Source organism: Microtus pennsylvanicus, chromosome 8, assembly GCF_037038515.1.
Source record: "Microtus pennsylvanicus isolate mMicPen1 chromosome 8, mMicPen1.hap1, whole genome shotgun sequence".
Taxonomy (NCBI): Eukaryota; Metazoa; Chordata; class Mammalia; order Rodentia; family Cricetidae; genus Microtus; species Microtus pennsylvanicus.
Window position 1 is genome coordinate 100,777,464 of NC_134586.1, and position 17,279 is coordinate 100,794,742.

A 17,279-nucleotide genomic window follows, 5' to 3' on the forward strand; every position below is an offset into this window, starting at 1 on the left:
ATGTTTCTCCGTAGATGGATCTACTGCCAGTGCCATTATGGCGTGTGAAGTCACCACCCTGGCACATGAATCCTGGAATAATCCTGTGAAAGGAAGAACCCTTATATCCAAATCCTTTCTCTCCAGTGCTCAGAGCACGAAAGTTTTCTGCTGTCTTTGGAACTTTGTCTGCAAACAGCTTGAAGGAGATGCAGCCCAAGGGCTCGCCATCGGCGGTGATGTCGAAGAACACGGTGGGGTTGACCATGGCTGCAGCAAGCCGTGAGAGGGAACAGCGGTGTCGGCAAAGCGGCACGAGCCTGGCAGCCCCACATCTTTTTGTTATATTTATTACTGAAAAAACACAAATCAATGTGTTTTATTTCCTTGAAATCATTAGCTGTAAAATTTTTCTTGACAGTGAACATTCTAGAAAGTAAATTATAAATCATTCTGGCTATGGGTTGACATTTTTCTTCTGACAGAGTTGGATAAACTTATACAAACCCATATGGCTTGAATGAGAACTATCACCCAGAGGTTAATGCAGTTGAATGCTTGATCCAAAGTTGGTGGAACTGTTTGGGAAGGAAAGTTATGGACACTTTAGGAAGTACAGCTTCACTGGGGAAAGTATATCCCTGGGTCGGGGGAAGAATAGGCTTTGAGAGTGTATAGGAACTTCCTGTTCCTATTCTCTGTCTCTCGGTCCAATCCCTGGTGGTAGAAAAACAAATCCCTACAACTATGACCAAGTCCAAAAATCCTTGTTTCTGCATATCAGTAGGAATTGATACAATATGTCTCCACGTGAGCATGCATGTTGTGTGTGTGTGTGTGTGTGTATACATATGTATGACTGGCCGCCTTTCAGGACAACTGCATTACTTATGTTTCTGTTGCTGTAATAAATTATCATAACTAAAGCAATTTAGGGAAGATGGGGTTTGTTTTAGATCACTGTTCCAGTGCAGTAATGTCCATGGCATGGCCTGGCAGAGGAGCAGGTACCTAGATCAACACATTTCATCCACACAGGATGACCAGGCTTCCATTATACAAAAAATATAAATCTGTAGAGTATGTTGGGAAGACCTTTTGCAAATGAAAATGGATGTTGTAGCTGGAGAGGATCAAGAATAATGCCTTGAACACTGGAAAGGCTTGTCTATCATTTTTCCTGCATTATTTTTGTTTGTTTGTTTGTGGTTGTTTTACTGCAGTCCTGAGACAGGACCTAAAGTTCTAGCATGTTCTTATACAAAGAAATCACACCATTACACTCTTGACTATAAAACAAGATGGATCATATACTCTATGTTTCATGAGATTCATTGATTTTTAAGAATGCTTAACTTAAAGGTATATTTAAAGAATAGATTAAAAATGTGTGCATTTAGAAAACATATCAGAATCCTCCTCCAAAAGAAACTTCAAGAATATGAAGAAAGGGCTTTGTTGTAACTATTAAAAAACAAACTTCAAAAATATGAAGAAAAAACTTTGATTTAACTATTAAAAGAACAATTTCGACTGGGCAGTGGTATTAGCACATGCTTTTAATCCAAGCACCCGGGAGGCAGAGGCAGACAGATCTTTATGAGTTTGAAGCCAGCCTGGTCTACAAGAGCTAGTTCCAGGACAGTCTCCAAAGCTACAGAGAAATCCCTGTCTTGAAAAACCGAAAAAAAAGGAACAATTTCAAAAATATGAAATCAAGGCTTTGATTTAACCATTAAAAGAACAAGAGTGTCTGTCTTTGCAGCCTCACTCCCCTGCAGATGATCACGGCTGATAGAAAAGCACTTTCTACCCACAAGATCAATTCCAGATGAAATAGGAGGTGTAGGTGCTTGATCTGAGAAGAGGCAGTTCGCCAGAAGTGCTAATTGTTATAGCAGCCAAATAATTAAGAAGCGTTCTCTAATCCAGTAAAATAAGAAATGAAACTTCACAAAAACCATAAATAGCTACAGATGGGTGGAGTTCTGTTAGAGAAGCATGGAAAGTCTGGGCTGAACTGCAAAGACTGGCCCCTGGGACCAGCTCTCCAAAGAGAAGCTCTAACCTGACTTCACACATTCTTGCTGAAGGTCTGCTTCTGACAGCTCTTCCTGAGGAGACTTGAAGAGCTTAGCTGCTGAGAGAATTGTCCTCGATTCCTGAAGACACCTAAGTGGGTGTCAAAGCTCCTTTATCTGTGGGCTTCTTGGTAGACAAGTAACAGCCCCAATTATAAAAATCACCTCGACTGAAACATGTCTGGGAAATTCAAGTTCACACTAGCGTGAAGAAGCTGCCATGAATCTGAAACATTCAGCGATAAGCCCAAGACCTATGATGGGCTGTTCTCTAATCGGTACAAAATTAATCTGTCATGGTAGTGTTGGCTGACTTAACCAAACAACACTGATGTCAGGAACCAATCTCTTGGAGGTAATCAATACTGTAATTACAATACAGTATCTGAGGAAGTAAGAAGGGGGAGGTGGTGTATCTTACTGCCAATGGTGTCTTTCTGAAGTCTGGAACATGTCTCTGAACAATTACAGTTCATTTCACTACGATGGGTTTGACTCCCAAGAGTTTGTGTATGAATCAGATTCTATCTGGTAGGATTAAGATTCATTTAGAATGTGTTAAAACTTCAGTTTCCGCCTCTCATAGTGCATTTGGGAGTCACCGTACTTCCGGCTGACATCACATGGTTGGCAGTGTAATTAGGGCCTGAAAAAGGAGCACCTGCTACATTTAACCTCGAGATGTTGGGGGCGAAGCGCTCCTCGGGTTCTGCTTAACCTTGATGTTAAGACCCAACGTGGAAAGTGTCTGCTTAATGAGGAAAGGGAAACAGGAAGCGTGAGTACGATTATAAGAGGAGGCTGGCAGTATCAAATCCACAGGACTTGGGGATTCACCTGGAAATCAGTTTATGGTATTGTAAGATTAAGACAATACTTTTAAAATAATTTTGAAAAAACTGACTAGAAAATTAAATCTTTTGCTATTGATTAGTAATACATAAAGCCAAAACCTTTCCTTGTTTGGAACAGAATTTCTCTTTCTCTTTTACTTTGCTCTCTCTCTGTCTCTCTCTCTCTGTCTCTCTCTCTCTCTCTCTCTCTCTCTCTGTCTCTGTCTCTCTCTCTCTCTCTCTCACACACACACACACACACTTGCTCTCCTCCTTTTTTTCAGGGAATGATGTAACATAAGCACACACGCTACGCACACTTGAGGAACTGTGGGAACACTAAACTGAGATAAACATACTGACTAACTGCTATCACAGAGTTTTGCCCCACAGTTCCTGCTCTGGCCACAGTAATAGCACACACACCTTCCCAGTCAAGAGCTCTGTGGTCTAAGAGAGGCACATGGCTGCAAAACAATGGAATCAGACAGTCAGTTCTTTAGTGGAGAAGCCACCTGGATCTAGAAGGGCAGCAGACATTGGGACTTCTTGGGCTGTGAGTACACCAGCACCCCTCCCCAACAACTTCCGCTAAATCACACTTTGGGATTTCATTGCTGTTTCCTCAAACTACTTAGAACTTGACTGTGGAAAGGCCTCTTCTCTGACAGGCAGCTGGCAGTGACTTTATCTTGTAGGTGATGTAGATGTTCAGGGACACACTTCATGCAGAGTCCCCTGGGTTCTCTAAGAACTCGTAAATGTGGCCCAGCATCGGCATCACTGTCATCTGCCATCATCCGCATGATAGACTCATACTGCTTAGTTATGGGAAGTCCCTATGAAAATTGCTGGTACATGGGGGCAGGTGAAGCTTTCCTCTTAATCTAAGGACATCAGAGTCATCAATTCCAAGAGCCATTCTTGTTTAAAGGGAGTGTAGGCAAATCCGTCACTTGGCTCCTGAGTGTCCTGCAAAGCAAATTGGTTCAACAATACCTACAGTCAACTGCACACACACACACACACACACACACACACACACACACACACACACAAGATACAAGGGAACCAGGACACTAGAAGAGAAGCTCAACCATTTGAGGTCCCTGCAAGGGCAAAATGAACTCATGCCTGGAGAAAGGTAAACGCCCTCAGGCACTGATGGTAGCTTATCCTGTATCCTTTATCCTTTCTCAGCAGTCAACTCTTTATCTGACGAGGTTTTCATGTAGAGATAATCCTACATTCACAGAGAAAACACTATTTTTAAATCTCCCGCAAACCACGGGGCACATCAGGTGCTGCAGCTGGAAGATCTCTGGTTCTAAAGAACTGGAGGTAACGGAAGACACAAAGGGTACATAGAGGACAGGGAAAGAAACAAAGCACAGGAGAATGGATTGGGGGGAGGGGAGGGAGGGAGAGAAAGAGAGAGAATAAGTTGAGGCTCTTGGTAGACTTCAATCCAGTATCTGAGTTTGTATTTGATTCCCCTTTTTCTCCCCCTCGTCCTTCTCTCTCTCCATCCCTCCAATACCCTCCTCATGGAGAAGGACAGTTTTTGCTGTCTGCATCGCACCCCCCATTGTGAAGGACAGTCACACCTGCATTGGGCTCCTTCCTACTAGGTACCACTGAGCAGTTCTCATGTTTGAACTCTAGTTTCTGCCCTTCGCCTAAGCTGCAGTAATGATAACCATGTACGCTATGAATGTGTGACCTTCATGCTTTTGCTTTCACTTAGGAGAACTTTATTCCAGACGGAGTCACAATATGTAAAGCAGGCATTGTTTTCTTGTGTAGCAGAGCAACATTTCCATGTGACCTGCTTGGGTCATGTTCATAGTCCTTCTGTTGTGATTACATCCCCCTTTAGTGTGACAGTCAAGCCTATGACTGCCAAATAATGCATAACTTGTAAACAAGGAGACTTGTTCGGAGTCACCAGAGTCAAAGCCTGGATATCTTTGGTCCACACTTCATTCCCTTTCCCTTCCCCTTCCAAGAATGAATGTTGGCCAATACTCAGTTCTTGGGAAAGATGATTAACTTCTAAACTTAAGGAGACAGCCCACTGTTACATCTACATTAAATTGTAACAATACCCCCACCATCTTGCTGTGTATCGTGGGTCAGCCTGAATGACAAGGATTGAATCATACTGAATCCAAAGGATAATATCTTCAAAACAGTCCCCCCCCCCATTTAATAGGATTACATAACTGGACAATTGAAACAGTCAAGCTCAATGAGGCTCGGGATGTTTCACACAAAACAACCCCACCCCATCTCTGCTAAGTGAATCCCCATTAGCCTACCTTTGACTGAGAATTCATCCCTCTCAGCTTAACCAAGAATCAGACATTCCCAAAGAAACCATTGTCATCAGAGCCAATAGGACTTATTACCTGCTTGCAGCCATGTGATATAGCCCCCATCTTCTACCTCATTATGCCTCTATGTGCGCAACTCCTCTCTGTGCACACCTCCTCTCTGTGCACACTTCCTCTCTGCACACCGCATCTCTGTACACACCGCCTCTCTGTGCACTCCGCCACTCTGTGCACAACTCCTCTCTGTGCACACCACCTCTCTGTGCACAACCCCTCTCTGTGCAAACCTCCTCTCTGTGCACACCTCCTCTCTGCACACCTCCTCGCTGTGCACACCTCCTCTCTGCACACCGCGCCTCTGTACACACCGACTCTCTGTGCACACCTCCTCTCTGTACACATCACCTCTCTGTGCACACCACCTCTCTGTGCACACCTCCTCTCTGTGCACACCTCCTCTCTATACATACCCCCTCTATGTGCACACGGCCTATCTGTACACATCGCCTCTCTGTGCACACCACCTCTCTGTGCACACCTCTTCTCTGTGCACACCACCTCTCTGTGCACAGCAACTCTCGGTGCACATCACCTCTCTGTGCACACCGCCTCTCTGTGCACACCACCTCTCTGTGCACACCACCTCTCTGTGCACACCTCCTTTCTGTGCACACCTCCTCTCTGTAAACACCGCCTCTCTGTGCATACCACCTTTCTGTGCACACCGTTCTCTGTACACACCGCCTCTCTGTGCACACCTCCTCTCTGTGCACACCTCCTCCCTGTGCACACCTCCTCTCTGTGCACACATCCTCTCTGTGCACACCTCCTCTCTATACATACCCCCACTCTGTGCACACCTCCTCTCTATACATACCCCCTCTCTGTGCACACCTCCTCTCTGTGCACACCTCCTCTCTATACATACCCCGTCTCTGTGCACACCGCCTCTCTGTACACATCGCCTCTCTGTGCACACCTCCTCTCTGTGCACACATCCTCTCTGTGCACACCTCCTGTCTATACATACCCCCACTCTGTGCACACCTCCTCCCTGTGCACACCTCCTCTCTATACATACCCCCTCTCTGTGCACACCGCCTCTCTGTACACATCGCCTCTCTGTGCACACCTCCTCTCTGTGCACACCTCCTCTCTGTGCACACCTCCTTTCTGTGCACACCGCCTCTCTGTGCACACAACCTCTCTGTGCACACCTCCTCTCTGTGCACACCTCCTTTCTGTGCACTCCGCCACTCTGTGCACAACTCCTCTCTGTGCACACCTCCTCGCTGTGCACACCTCCTCGCTGTGCACACCTCCTTTCTGTGCACACCGCCTCTCTGTGCACACCTCCACTCAGTGCACACCTCCTCTCTGCACACCTCCTCTCTGTGCACACCGCCTCTCAGTGCACACCTCCACTCAGTGCACACCTCCTCTCTGTGCACACCTCCTCTCTGTGCACACCTCCTTTCTGTGCACACCGCCTCTCTGTGCACACCACCACTCTGTGCCCACCTCCTCTCTGCACACCTCCTCTCTGTGCACACCACCTCTCTGTGCCCACCTCCTCTCTGCACACCTCCTCTCTGTACACACCTCCTCTCTGTGCACACTTCCTCTCTGCACAGTGCCTCTCTGTGCACACCTCCTCTTCGCAATCCTCCTCTCTGCTCACCTCCTTTCTGAACACCTCCTTTGTGCACACCTCCTATCTGTGCACGCCGCCTCTCTGTGCACACCGCCTCTCTTTGCACACCGCCGATCTGTGCACACCTCCTTCTGTGCACACTTCATTCTGTGCACACCTCCTTTCTGTGCACACCGCCTCTCTGTGCACACCTCCTCTCAGTGCACACCTCCTCTCTGCACACCTCCTCTCTGTGCACACCGCCTCTCAGTGCACACCTCCACTCAGTGCACACCTCCTCTCTGTGCACACCACCTCTCTGTGCCCACCTCCTCTCTGCACACCTCCTCTCTGTGCACACCACCTCTCTGTGCCCACCTCCTCTCTGCACACCTCCTCTCTGTACACACCCCCTCTCTGTGCATACTTCCTCTCTGCACAGCGCCTCTCTGTACACCTCCTCTTCGCAATCCTCCTCTCTGCTCACCTCCTTTCTGAACACCTCCTCTTGTGCACACCTCCTATCTGTGCACACCGCCTCTCTGTGCACACCGCCTCTCTTTGCACAGTGCCGATCTGTGCACACCTCCTTCTGTGCACACCTCTTCTCTGTGCACACCGCCTCTCTCTGCACACCGCCGATCTGTGCACACCTCCTTCTGTGCACACTTCATTCTGTGCACACCTCCTTTCTGTGCACACCGCCTCTCTGTGCACACCTCCTCTCAGTGCACACCTCCTCTCTGCACACCTCCTCTCTGTGCACACCGCCTCTCAGTGCACACCTCCACTCAGTGCACACCTCCTCTCTGTGCACACCACCTCTCTGTGCCCACCTCCTCTCTGCACACCTCCTCTCTGTGCACACCACCTCTCTGTGCCCACCTCCTCTCTGCACACCTCCTCTCTGTACACACCCCCTCTCTGTGCATACTTCCTCTCTGCACAGCGCCTCTCTGTACACCTCCTCTTCGCAATCCTCCTCTCTGCTCACCTCCTTTCTGAACACCTCCTCTTGTGCACACCTCCTATCTGTGCACACCGCCTCTCTGTGCACACCGCCTCTCTTTGCACAGTGCCGATCTGTGCACACCTCCTTCTGTGCACACCTCTTCTCTGTGCACACCGCCTCTCTCTGCACACCTCCTCTCTGTGCACACCGCCTCTCTGTGCACACCTCCTCTCTGTGCACACCTCCTCTGTGCACACCGCCTCTCTGTAAACACCTCCTTTCTGTGCACACCTCCTCTCTGCACACATCATCTCTGTGAACACGGCTTCTCTGTACACACCCCCTCTCTGCACACCAGCTCTCTGTACACACCGCCTCTCTGTGCACACCTCCTCTCTGTACACACCACCTCTCTGTGCACACCGTCTCTCGGTACACTTCACTTCTCTGTGCACACCGCCCCTGTGCACACCGCCTCTCTGTGCACACCTCTTCTCTGCGCACACCTCTTCTCTGTGCACACCTCCTCTCTGCGCACACCTCTTCTCTGTGCACACAACCTCTCTGTGCACAGCAACTCTCTGTGCACACCTCCTCTCTGTACACACCTCCTCGCTGTGCACACCTCCTCTCTGCACACCTCGTCTCTGTGCAAACCTCCTCTCTGTGCACAACTCCTCTCTGCACACCGCCTCTCTTTACACACCGCCACTCGGTGCACACATACTCTCTGTGCACACCACCTCTCTGTGCACACCACCTCTCTGTGCACACCTCCTCTCTGCACACCTCCTCTCTGTGCACACCGCCTCTCTCTGCACACCGCCTCTCTGTGCACACCTTCTCTCTGTGCACACCTCCTCTCTGTGCACACCTCCTCTCTGTGCACACCACCTCTCTGTGCCCACCTCCTCTCTGTGCACACCTCCTCTCTATGCACACCACCTCTCTGTGCATACCTCCTCTCTGTGCATACATCCTCTCTATACATACCCTTTCTCTGTGCACACCACCTCTCTGTACACATAGCCTTTCTGTGCAAACCACCTCTCTGTGCACACATCCGCTCAGTGCACACCTCCTCTCTGTGCACACCTACTCTCTGTGCACACCAACTCTCTGTGCACACCTCCTCTCTGTGCGCACCTCCTCTCCGTGCACACATCCTCTCTGTGCACACCTCCTCTCTATACATACCCCCACTCTGTGCACACCTCCTCTCTATACATACCCCCTCTCTGTGCACACCTCCTCTCTGTGCACACCTCCTCTCTATACATACCCCGTCTCTGTGCACACCGCCTCTCTGTACACATCGCCTCTCTGTGCACACCTCCTCTCTGTGCACACATCCTCTCTGTGCACACCTCCTGTCTATACATACCCCCACTCTGTGCACACCTCCTCCCTGTGCACACCTCCTCTCTATACATACCCCCTCTCTGTGCACACCGCCTCTCTGTACACATCGCCTCTCTGTGCACACCTCCTCTCTGTGCACACCTCCTCTCTGTGCACACCTCCTTTCTGTGCACACCGCCTCTCTGTGCACACAACCTCTCTGTGCACACCTCCTCTCTGTGCACACCTCCTTTCTGTGCACTCCGCCACTCTGTGCACAACTCCTCTCTGTGCACACCTCCTCGCTGTGCACACCTCCTCGCTGTGCACACCTCCTTTCTGTGCACACCGCCTCTCTGTGCACACCTCCACTCAGTGCACACCTCCTCTCTGCACACCTCCTCTCTGTGCACACCGCCTCTCAGTGCACACCTCCACTCAGTGCACACCTCCTCTCTGTGCACACCTCCTCTCTGTGCACACCTCCTTTCTGTGCACACCGCCTCTCTGTGCACACCACCACTCTGTGCCCACCTCCTCTCTGCACACCTCCTCTCTGTGCACACCACCTCTCTGTGCCCACCTCCTCTCTGCACACCTCCTCTCTGTACACACCTCCTCTCTGTGCACACTTCCTCTCTGCACAGTGCCTCTCTGTGCACACCTCCTCTTCGCAATCCTCCTCTCTGCTCACCTCCTTTCTGAACACCTCCTTTGTGCACACCTCCTATCTGTGCACGCCGCCTCTCTGTGCACACCGCCTCTCTTTGCACACCGCCGATCTGTGCACACCTCCTTCTGTGCACACTTCATTCTGTGCACACCTCCTTTCTGTGCACACCGCCTCTCTGTGCACACCTCCTCTCAGTGCACACCTCCTCTCTGCACACCTCCTCTCTGTGCACACCGCCTCTCAGTGCACACCTCCACTCAGTGCACACCTCCTCTCTGTGCACACCACCTCTCTGTGCCCACCTCCTCTCTGCACACCTCCTCTCTGTGCACACCACCTCTCTGTGCCCACCTCCTCTCTGCACACCTCCTCTCTGTACACACCCCCTCTCTGTGCATACTTCCTCTCTGCACAGCGCCTCTCTGTACACCTCCTCTTCGCAATCCTCCTCTCTGCTCACCTCCTTTCTGAACACCTCCTCTTGTGCACACCTCCTATCTGTGCACACCGCCTCTCTGTGCACACCGCCTCTCTTTGCACAGTGCCGATCTGTGCACACCTCCTTCTGTGCACACCTCTTCTCTGTGCACACCGCCTCTCTCTGCACACCGCCGATCTGTGCACACCTCCTTCTGTGCACACTTCATTCTGTGCACACCTCCTTTCTGTGCACACCGCCTCTCTGTGCACACCTCCTCTCAGTGCACACCTCCTCTCTGCACACCTCCTCTCTGTGCACACCGCCTCTCAGTGCACACCTCCACTCAGTGCACACCTCCTCTCTGTGCACACCACCTCTCTGTGCCCACCTCCTCTCTGCACACCTCCTCTCTGTGCACACCACCTCTCTGTGCCCACCTCCTCTCTGCACACCTCCTCTCTGTACACACCCCCTCTCTGTGCATACTTCCTCTCTGCACAGCGCCTCTCTGTACACCTCCTCTTCGCAATCCTCCTCTCTGCTCACCTCCTTTCTGAACACCTCCTCTTGTGCACACCTCCTATCTGTGCACACCGCCTCTCTGTGCACACCGCCTCTCTTTGCACAGTGCCGATCTGTGCACACCTCCTTCTGTGCACACCTCTTCTCTGTGCACACCGCCTCTCTCTGCACACCTCATCTCTGTGCACACCGCCTCTCTGTGCACACCTCCTCTCTGTGCACACCTCCTCTGTGCACACCGCCTCTCTGTAAACACCTCCTTTCTGTGCACACCTCCTCTCTGCACACATCATCTCTGTGAACACGGCTTCTCTGTACACACCCCCTCTCTGCACACCAGCTCTCTGTACACACCGCCTCTCTGTGCACACCTCCTCTCTGTACACACCACCTCTCTGTGCACACCGTCTCTCGGTACACTTCACTTCTCTGTGCACACCGCCCCTGTGCACACCGCCTCTCTGTGCACACCTCTTCTCTGCGCACACCTCTTCTCTGTGCACACCTCCTCTCTGCGCACACCTCTTCTCTGTGCACACAACCTCTCTGTGCACAGCAACTCTCTGTGCACACCTCCTCTCTGTACACACCTCCTCGCTGTGCACACCTCCTCTCTGCACACCTCGTCTCTGTGCAAACCTCCTCTCTGTGCACAACTCCTCTCTGCACACCGCCTCTCTTTACACACCGCCACTCGGTGCACACATACTCTCTGTGCACACCACCTCTCTGTGCACACCACCTCTCTGTGCACACCTCCTCTCTGCACACCTCCTCTCTGTGCACACCGCCTCTCTCTGCACACCGCCTCTCTGTGCACACCTTCTCTCTGTGCACACCTCCTCTCTGTGCACACCTCCTCTCTGTGCACACCACCTCTCTGTGCCCACCTCCTCTCTGTGCACACCTCCTCTCTATGCACACCACCTCTCTGTGCATACCTCCTCTCTGTGCATACATCCTCTCTATACATACCCTTTCTCTGTGCACACCACCTCTCTGTACACATAGCCTTTCTGTGCAAACCACCTCTCTGTGCACACATCCGCTCAGTGCACACCTCCTCTCTGTGCACACCTACTCTCTGTGCACACCAACTCTCTGTGCACACCTCCTCTCTGTGCGCACCTCCTCTCCGTGCACACCTCTCTCTGTGCACACCTCCTCTCTTTGCACACCTCCTCTCCTCAGACCTCCTCTCTGCTCACCTCCTCTCTCTGCACAACTCCTCTCTGTTCACACCGCCTCTCTGTGCACACCACCTCTATGCACACCTCCTCTCTGTAAAAACCCCCTCTCTGTGCACACCGCCTCTCTGTAAACACCACCTCTGTGTGCACACCTCCTCTCGGTGCACACCTCTTCTTTTTACACCTCTCCTCTGTGCACACCTCCTCTCTGTGCAAACCTCCTCTCCTCACACCACCTCTCTGTACACACCGCCTCCCTGTGTACACCTCCTCTCTGTGCACACTGCCTCTCTGTACACATCACCTCTCTGTGCACACCGCCTCTCTATGAACACCGACTCTCTGTGCACACTGCCTCTCTGTACACATCGCCTCTCTATGCACACTGCCTCTCTGTACACACCGACTCTCTGTGCACACATCCTCTATGTGCACACCGCCTCTCTGTACACACCGACTCTCTGTGCACAAAACCTCTCTATACACACCCGCTCTCTAAGCACACCACCTCTCTGTGCACAACTCCTCTCTGTACACACCACCTCTCTGTGCCCACCTCCTCTCTGCAAACCTCCTCTCTGTGCACACCTCCTCTCTGTGGACACCTCCTCTCTGCACAGCACCTCTCTGTGCACACCTCCTCTTCGCACTCCTCCTCTCTGCTCACGTCCTTTCTGCACACCTCCTCTTGTGCACACCTCCTATCTGTGCACACCGCCTCTCTGTGCACACCTCCTTCTGTGCACACCTCCTCTCTGTGCACACCGCCTCTCTGTGCACACCTCCTTCTGTGCACACCTCCTCTCTGTGCACACCGCCTCTCTGTACACACCTCCTCTCTCTGCACAACTCCTCTCTGCAAACCTCCTCTCTGTGCACACCGCCTCTCTGTGCACACCTCCTCTCTTTACACACCGCCTCTCTGTGCACACCGCCTCTCTCTGCACACCTCCTCTCTGTACAAACCTTCTCTATGTGCACACCTCCTCTCTGTGCAAAGCTCCTCTATGTGCACACCGCCTCCCTGTACACAACTCCTCTCTGTGCACACCGCCTCTCTGTAAACATCGACTCTCTGTGCACACATCCTCTATGTGCACACTACCTCTCTGTGCACACCGCATCTCTGTGCACACTGCCGCTCTGTGCACACCTCCTCCCTGTGCACACCTCCTCTCTGTGCACACCTCCTCTCTGTACACACCTTCTCTCTGTGCACACCTCCTCTCTGTGCACACCACCTCTCTGTGCACACCACCTCTCTGTGCACACCTCCTCTCTTGCAAACCTCTTCTCTGTGCACACCTCCTCTCTGTGCACACCTCCTCTCTGTGCACACCTCCTCTCTTGCACAACTCCTCTCTGTGCACACCTCCTCTCTTGCACACCTCCTCTCTGTGCACACCTCCTCTCTGTGCACACCTCCTCTCTGTGCACACCTCCTCTCTTGCACACCTCCTCTCTGTGCACACCTCCTCTCTGCACATCTCCTCTATGTGCACACCTCCTCTCTAAGCATACCACCTCTATGTGCACACCTCCTCTCTGTGCACACATACTCTCTGTGCACACCTCTTCTCTGTGCACATCTCCTCTCTATACATACCCTTTCTCTGTGCACACCACCTCTCTGTAAACATCGCCTCTCTGTGCACACTGCCTCTCTGTGCACACCACTTCACTGTGCACACCCCCTCTCTGTGCACACCTCCTCTCTGTGCACACCTCCTCTCTGTGCACACCTCCTCTCTGTGCACACCTCCTCTCTGTGCACACCTCCTCTCTGTGCACACCACCTCTCTGTGCACACCTCCTCTCTGTGCACACCACTTATCTGTGCACACCTCCTCTCTGCACACCGTCTCTCTGTGCACACCACCTCTCTGCACACCTCCTCTCTGCAAACCTCCTCTCTGTGCACACCTCCTCTCTGTGCACACCTCCTCTTCGCACTCCTCCTCTCTGCTCACCTCCTTTCTGCACACCTCCTCTTGTGCACACCTCCTATCTGTGCACACCGCCTCTCTGTGCACACTTCCTTCTGTGCACACCTCCTCTCTGTGCACACCGCCTCTCTGTACACACCTCCTCTCTCTGCACACCTCCTCTCTGCAAACCTCCTCTCTGTGTACACCTCCTCTCTGCACACCTCCTCTCTGTGCACACCGCCTCTCTGTGCACACCTCCTCTCTTTACACACCGCCTCTCTGTGCACACTGCCTCTCTCTGCACACCTCCTCTCTGTGCAAACCTCCTCTCTGTGCACACCTCCTCTCTGTGCAAAGCTCCTCTCTGTGCACACCGCCTCCCTGTACACACCTCCTCTCTGTGCACACCTCCTCTCTGCTCACCTCCTCTCTGTGCAATCCTCCTCTCTGTGCACACCTCCTCTCTGTGCAAATCTCCTCTCTGTGCACACCGCCTCCCTGTACACACCTCCTCTCTGTGCACACCGCCTCTCCGTACACATCGACTCTCTGTGCACACATCCTCTATATGCACCCCGCCTCTCTGTGCACACCACCTCTCTGTGCACACTGCCTTCTCTGTGCACACCGCCTCTCTGTACACACCGCCTCTCTGTGCACAAAACCTGTCTATACACACCCCCTCTCTGTGCACACCACCTCTCTGTGCACACCTCCTCTCTGTGCACACCTCCTCTCTGTGCACACCTCCTCTTTGTGCACACCGCCTCTCTTGCAAACCTCCCCTCTATACATACCCCCTCTCTGTGCACACTGCCTCTCTGTACACATCACCTCTCTGTGCACACCACCTCTCTGTGCACACCTCCTCTCTGTGCACACCACCTATCTGTGCACACCTCCTCTCTGTGCACACCTCCTCTCTGTGCACACATCCTCTCTGTGCACACCGTCTCTCTGTGCACACCACCTCTCTGTGCATACCTCCTCTCTGCACACCTTCTCTCTGTGCACACCACCTCTCTGTGCACACCTCCTCTCTGCACACCGTCTCTCTGTGCACACCACCTCTCTGTGCATACCTCCTCTCTGCAAACCTCCTCTCTGTGCACACCACCTCTCTGTGCACACCTCCTCTCTGCACACCGTCTCTCTGTGCACACCACCTCTCTGTGCATACCTCCTCTCTGCAAACCTCCTCTCTGTGCACACCTCCTCTCTGTGCACACCTCCTCTTCGCACTCCTCATCTCTGCTCACCTCCTTTCTGCACATCTCCTCTTGTGCACACCTCCAATCTGTGCACACCGCCTCTCTGTGCACACCTCCTTCTGTGCACACCTCCTCTCTGTGCACACCGTTTCTCTGTACATACCTCCTCTCTCTGCACACCTCCTCTCTGCAAACCTCCTCTCTGTTCACACCTCCTCTCTGCATACCGCCTCTCTGTGCACACCTCTTCTCTTTACACACCGCCTCTCTGTGCACACCGCCTCCTCGTACACATCGACTCTCTGTGCACACCTCCTCAATATGCACCCCGCCTGTCTGTGCACACCGCCTCTCTGTGCACACTGCCTCTCTGTTCACACCGCCTCTCTGTACACACCGCCTCTCTGTGCACAAAACCTCTCTATACACACCCCCTCTCTGTGCACACCACCTCTCTTTGCACACCTCCTCTTTGTGTACACCGCCTCTCTTGCACACCTCCTCTCTGTGCACACCTTCTCTCTGTGCACACTGCCTCCCTGTGCACACCTACTCTCTGTGCACACCTCTTCTCTGTGCACTCCTCCTCTCTGTGCACACCGCCTCTCTGTACACACCTCCTCTCTCTGCACACCGCCTCTCTGTGCATACCTTTCTCTGTGCACACCTCCTCTCTGTGCACACCTCCTCTCTGGACACCGCCTCTCTGTACACACCACTTCTCTGTACACACCGCCTCTCTGTACACACCGCCTCTCTGTGCATACCTCCTCTCTGTGTACACTGCCTCTCTGTACACATCGCCTCTCTGTACACACTGCCTGTATGTCAGGTGCTCCTGGGGAACTCGGTGGACAGTAAAATTAATGCCTCATCCATAGAAGCGCTCCCCAGCCCCTCAGAAAAGATTTCAAACTAAGCCTCAACATGTAGTTACCAAGTCCAGCTATATGTCTTCTTGACTCTAACCGGCTTTGCTGAGAGTTTCACATCTAATCATAAATTGACACCCCAATGTGGATTCTAACAAGGGTACAGAAAATCTGTGAGATCAGGCGCATTCGGGGTGGTATTGCCTGATAAAGGAAGGGTGGATATGGGAGCAGGGAGGCATATATCTTAATTAAGGGAGCCATCTTAGGGTTGGCAAGAGACCTGAACCTAGAGGGGCTCCCAGGTGCCCAGGGCGATGTCCCCAGTTAGTTCCTTGGGCAGCTGAGGATAGGGAACCTGAAATGACCCTATCCTATAGCCATACTAATGAATATCTTGCATATCACCATAGAACCTTGATCTGGTGATGGATGGAGATAGAGACAGAGATGCACACTGGAACACCGGACTGAGCTCCCAAGGTCCCAATGAGGAGCAGAAGGAGGGAGAACATGAGCAAGGAAGTCAGGACCTTGAGGGGTGCACCCACCCACTGAGACATTGGGGCTGATCTATTGAGAGCTCACCAAGGCCAGCTGGACTGGGACTGAAAAAGCATGGGATAAAACTGAACTCTCTGAACATGGCGGACAATGAGGGCTGATGAGAAGCCAAGGACAATGGCACGGGGTTTTGATCCTACTTCATGTTCTGGCTTTATGGGAGCCTAGCCAGTTTGGATGCTCACCTTCTTAGACCTAGATGGAGGGGGGAGGACCTTGGATTTTCCACAGGGCAGGGAACCCTGACTGCTCTTAGGACTGGAGAGGGAGGAGGAGAGGAGTGGGGGGAGAGAGGGAGGAGTGGGAGGAGGGGGAGGGAAATGGGAGGCTGGGAGAAGGCGGAAATTTTTTTTAATAAAAAAATAAATAAATAAATATTCAATCAGTTACTGGATAGAGTATCTCTGCGGGCAAATAGGGAGGACACCAATCTGCGTACAGTAGCTGGCCAGTTCAGGCACGCTATCCACTATTGCTAAAAGTCTTAGTTGGGGTCATCTTTGTGGGTTTCTGGGGGTTTCCCTGGCACCAGGTTTCTCCCTAATCCTGAAACACTCCATCCCCCATCAAGACATCACTTTTCAGACAAACACTGTGCTGAACACCGAGAGTCTTGCAGAAGAAAGGGAGGAAGGAGTCTTACAAGCCAAGGGTGTCACGACGATGGAACCCACAGAGACAGCTGACCTGAGCTCACAGGAGCTCATGGACCCTGGACCAACAATCAGGGAGCCTGCATGGGT

The 17,279-nt window shown here is 52.1% G+C and overlaps 1 protein-coding gene across 1 annotated transcript in view; it reads left to right on the top strand.

The window, feature by feature from the left end:
- Positions 1 to 203: 203 nt before the first annotated feature.
- The window catches only part of LOC142856553 (peptidyl-prolyl cis-trans isomerase A-like), a 483,278-nt gene continuing 466,202 nt past the window's right edge, over positions 204 to 17,279 (top strand). Inside the window, exon 1 of the mRNA XM_075984129.1 lies at positions 204 to 238. Coding sequence (XP_075840244.1) covers positions 219 to 238 — 20 coding nt within the window. The 5' untranslated portion in view covers positions 204 to 218. The remainder of the gene's footprint in view (positions 239 to 17,279) is intronic.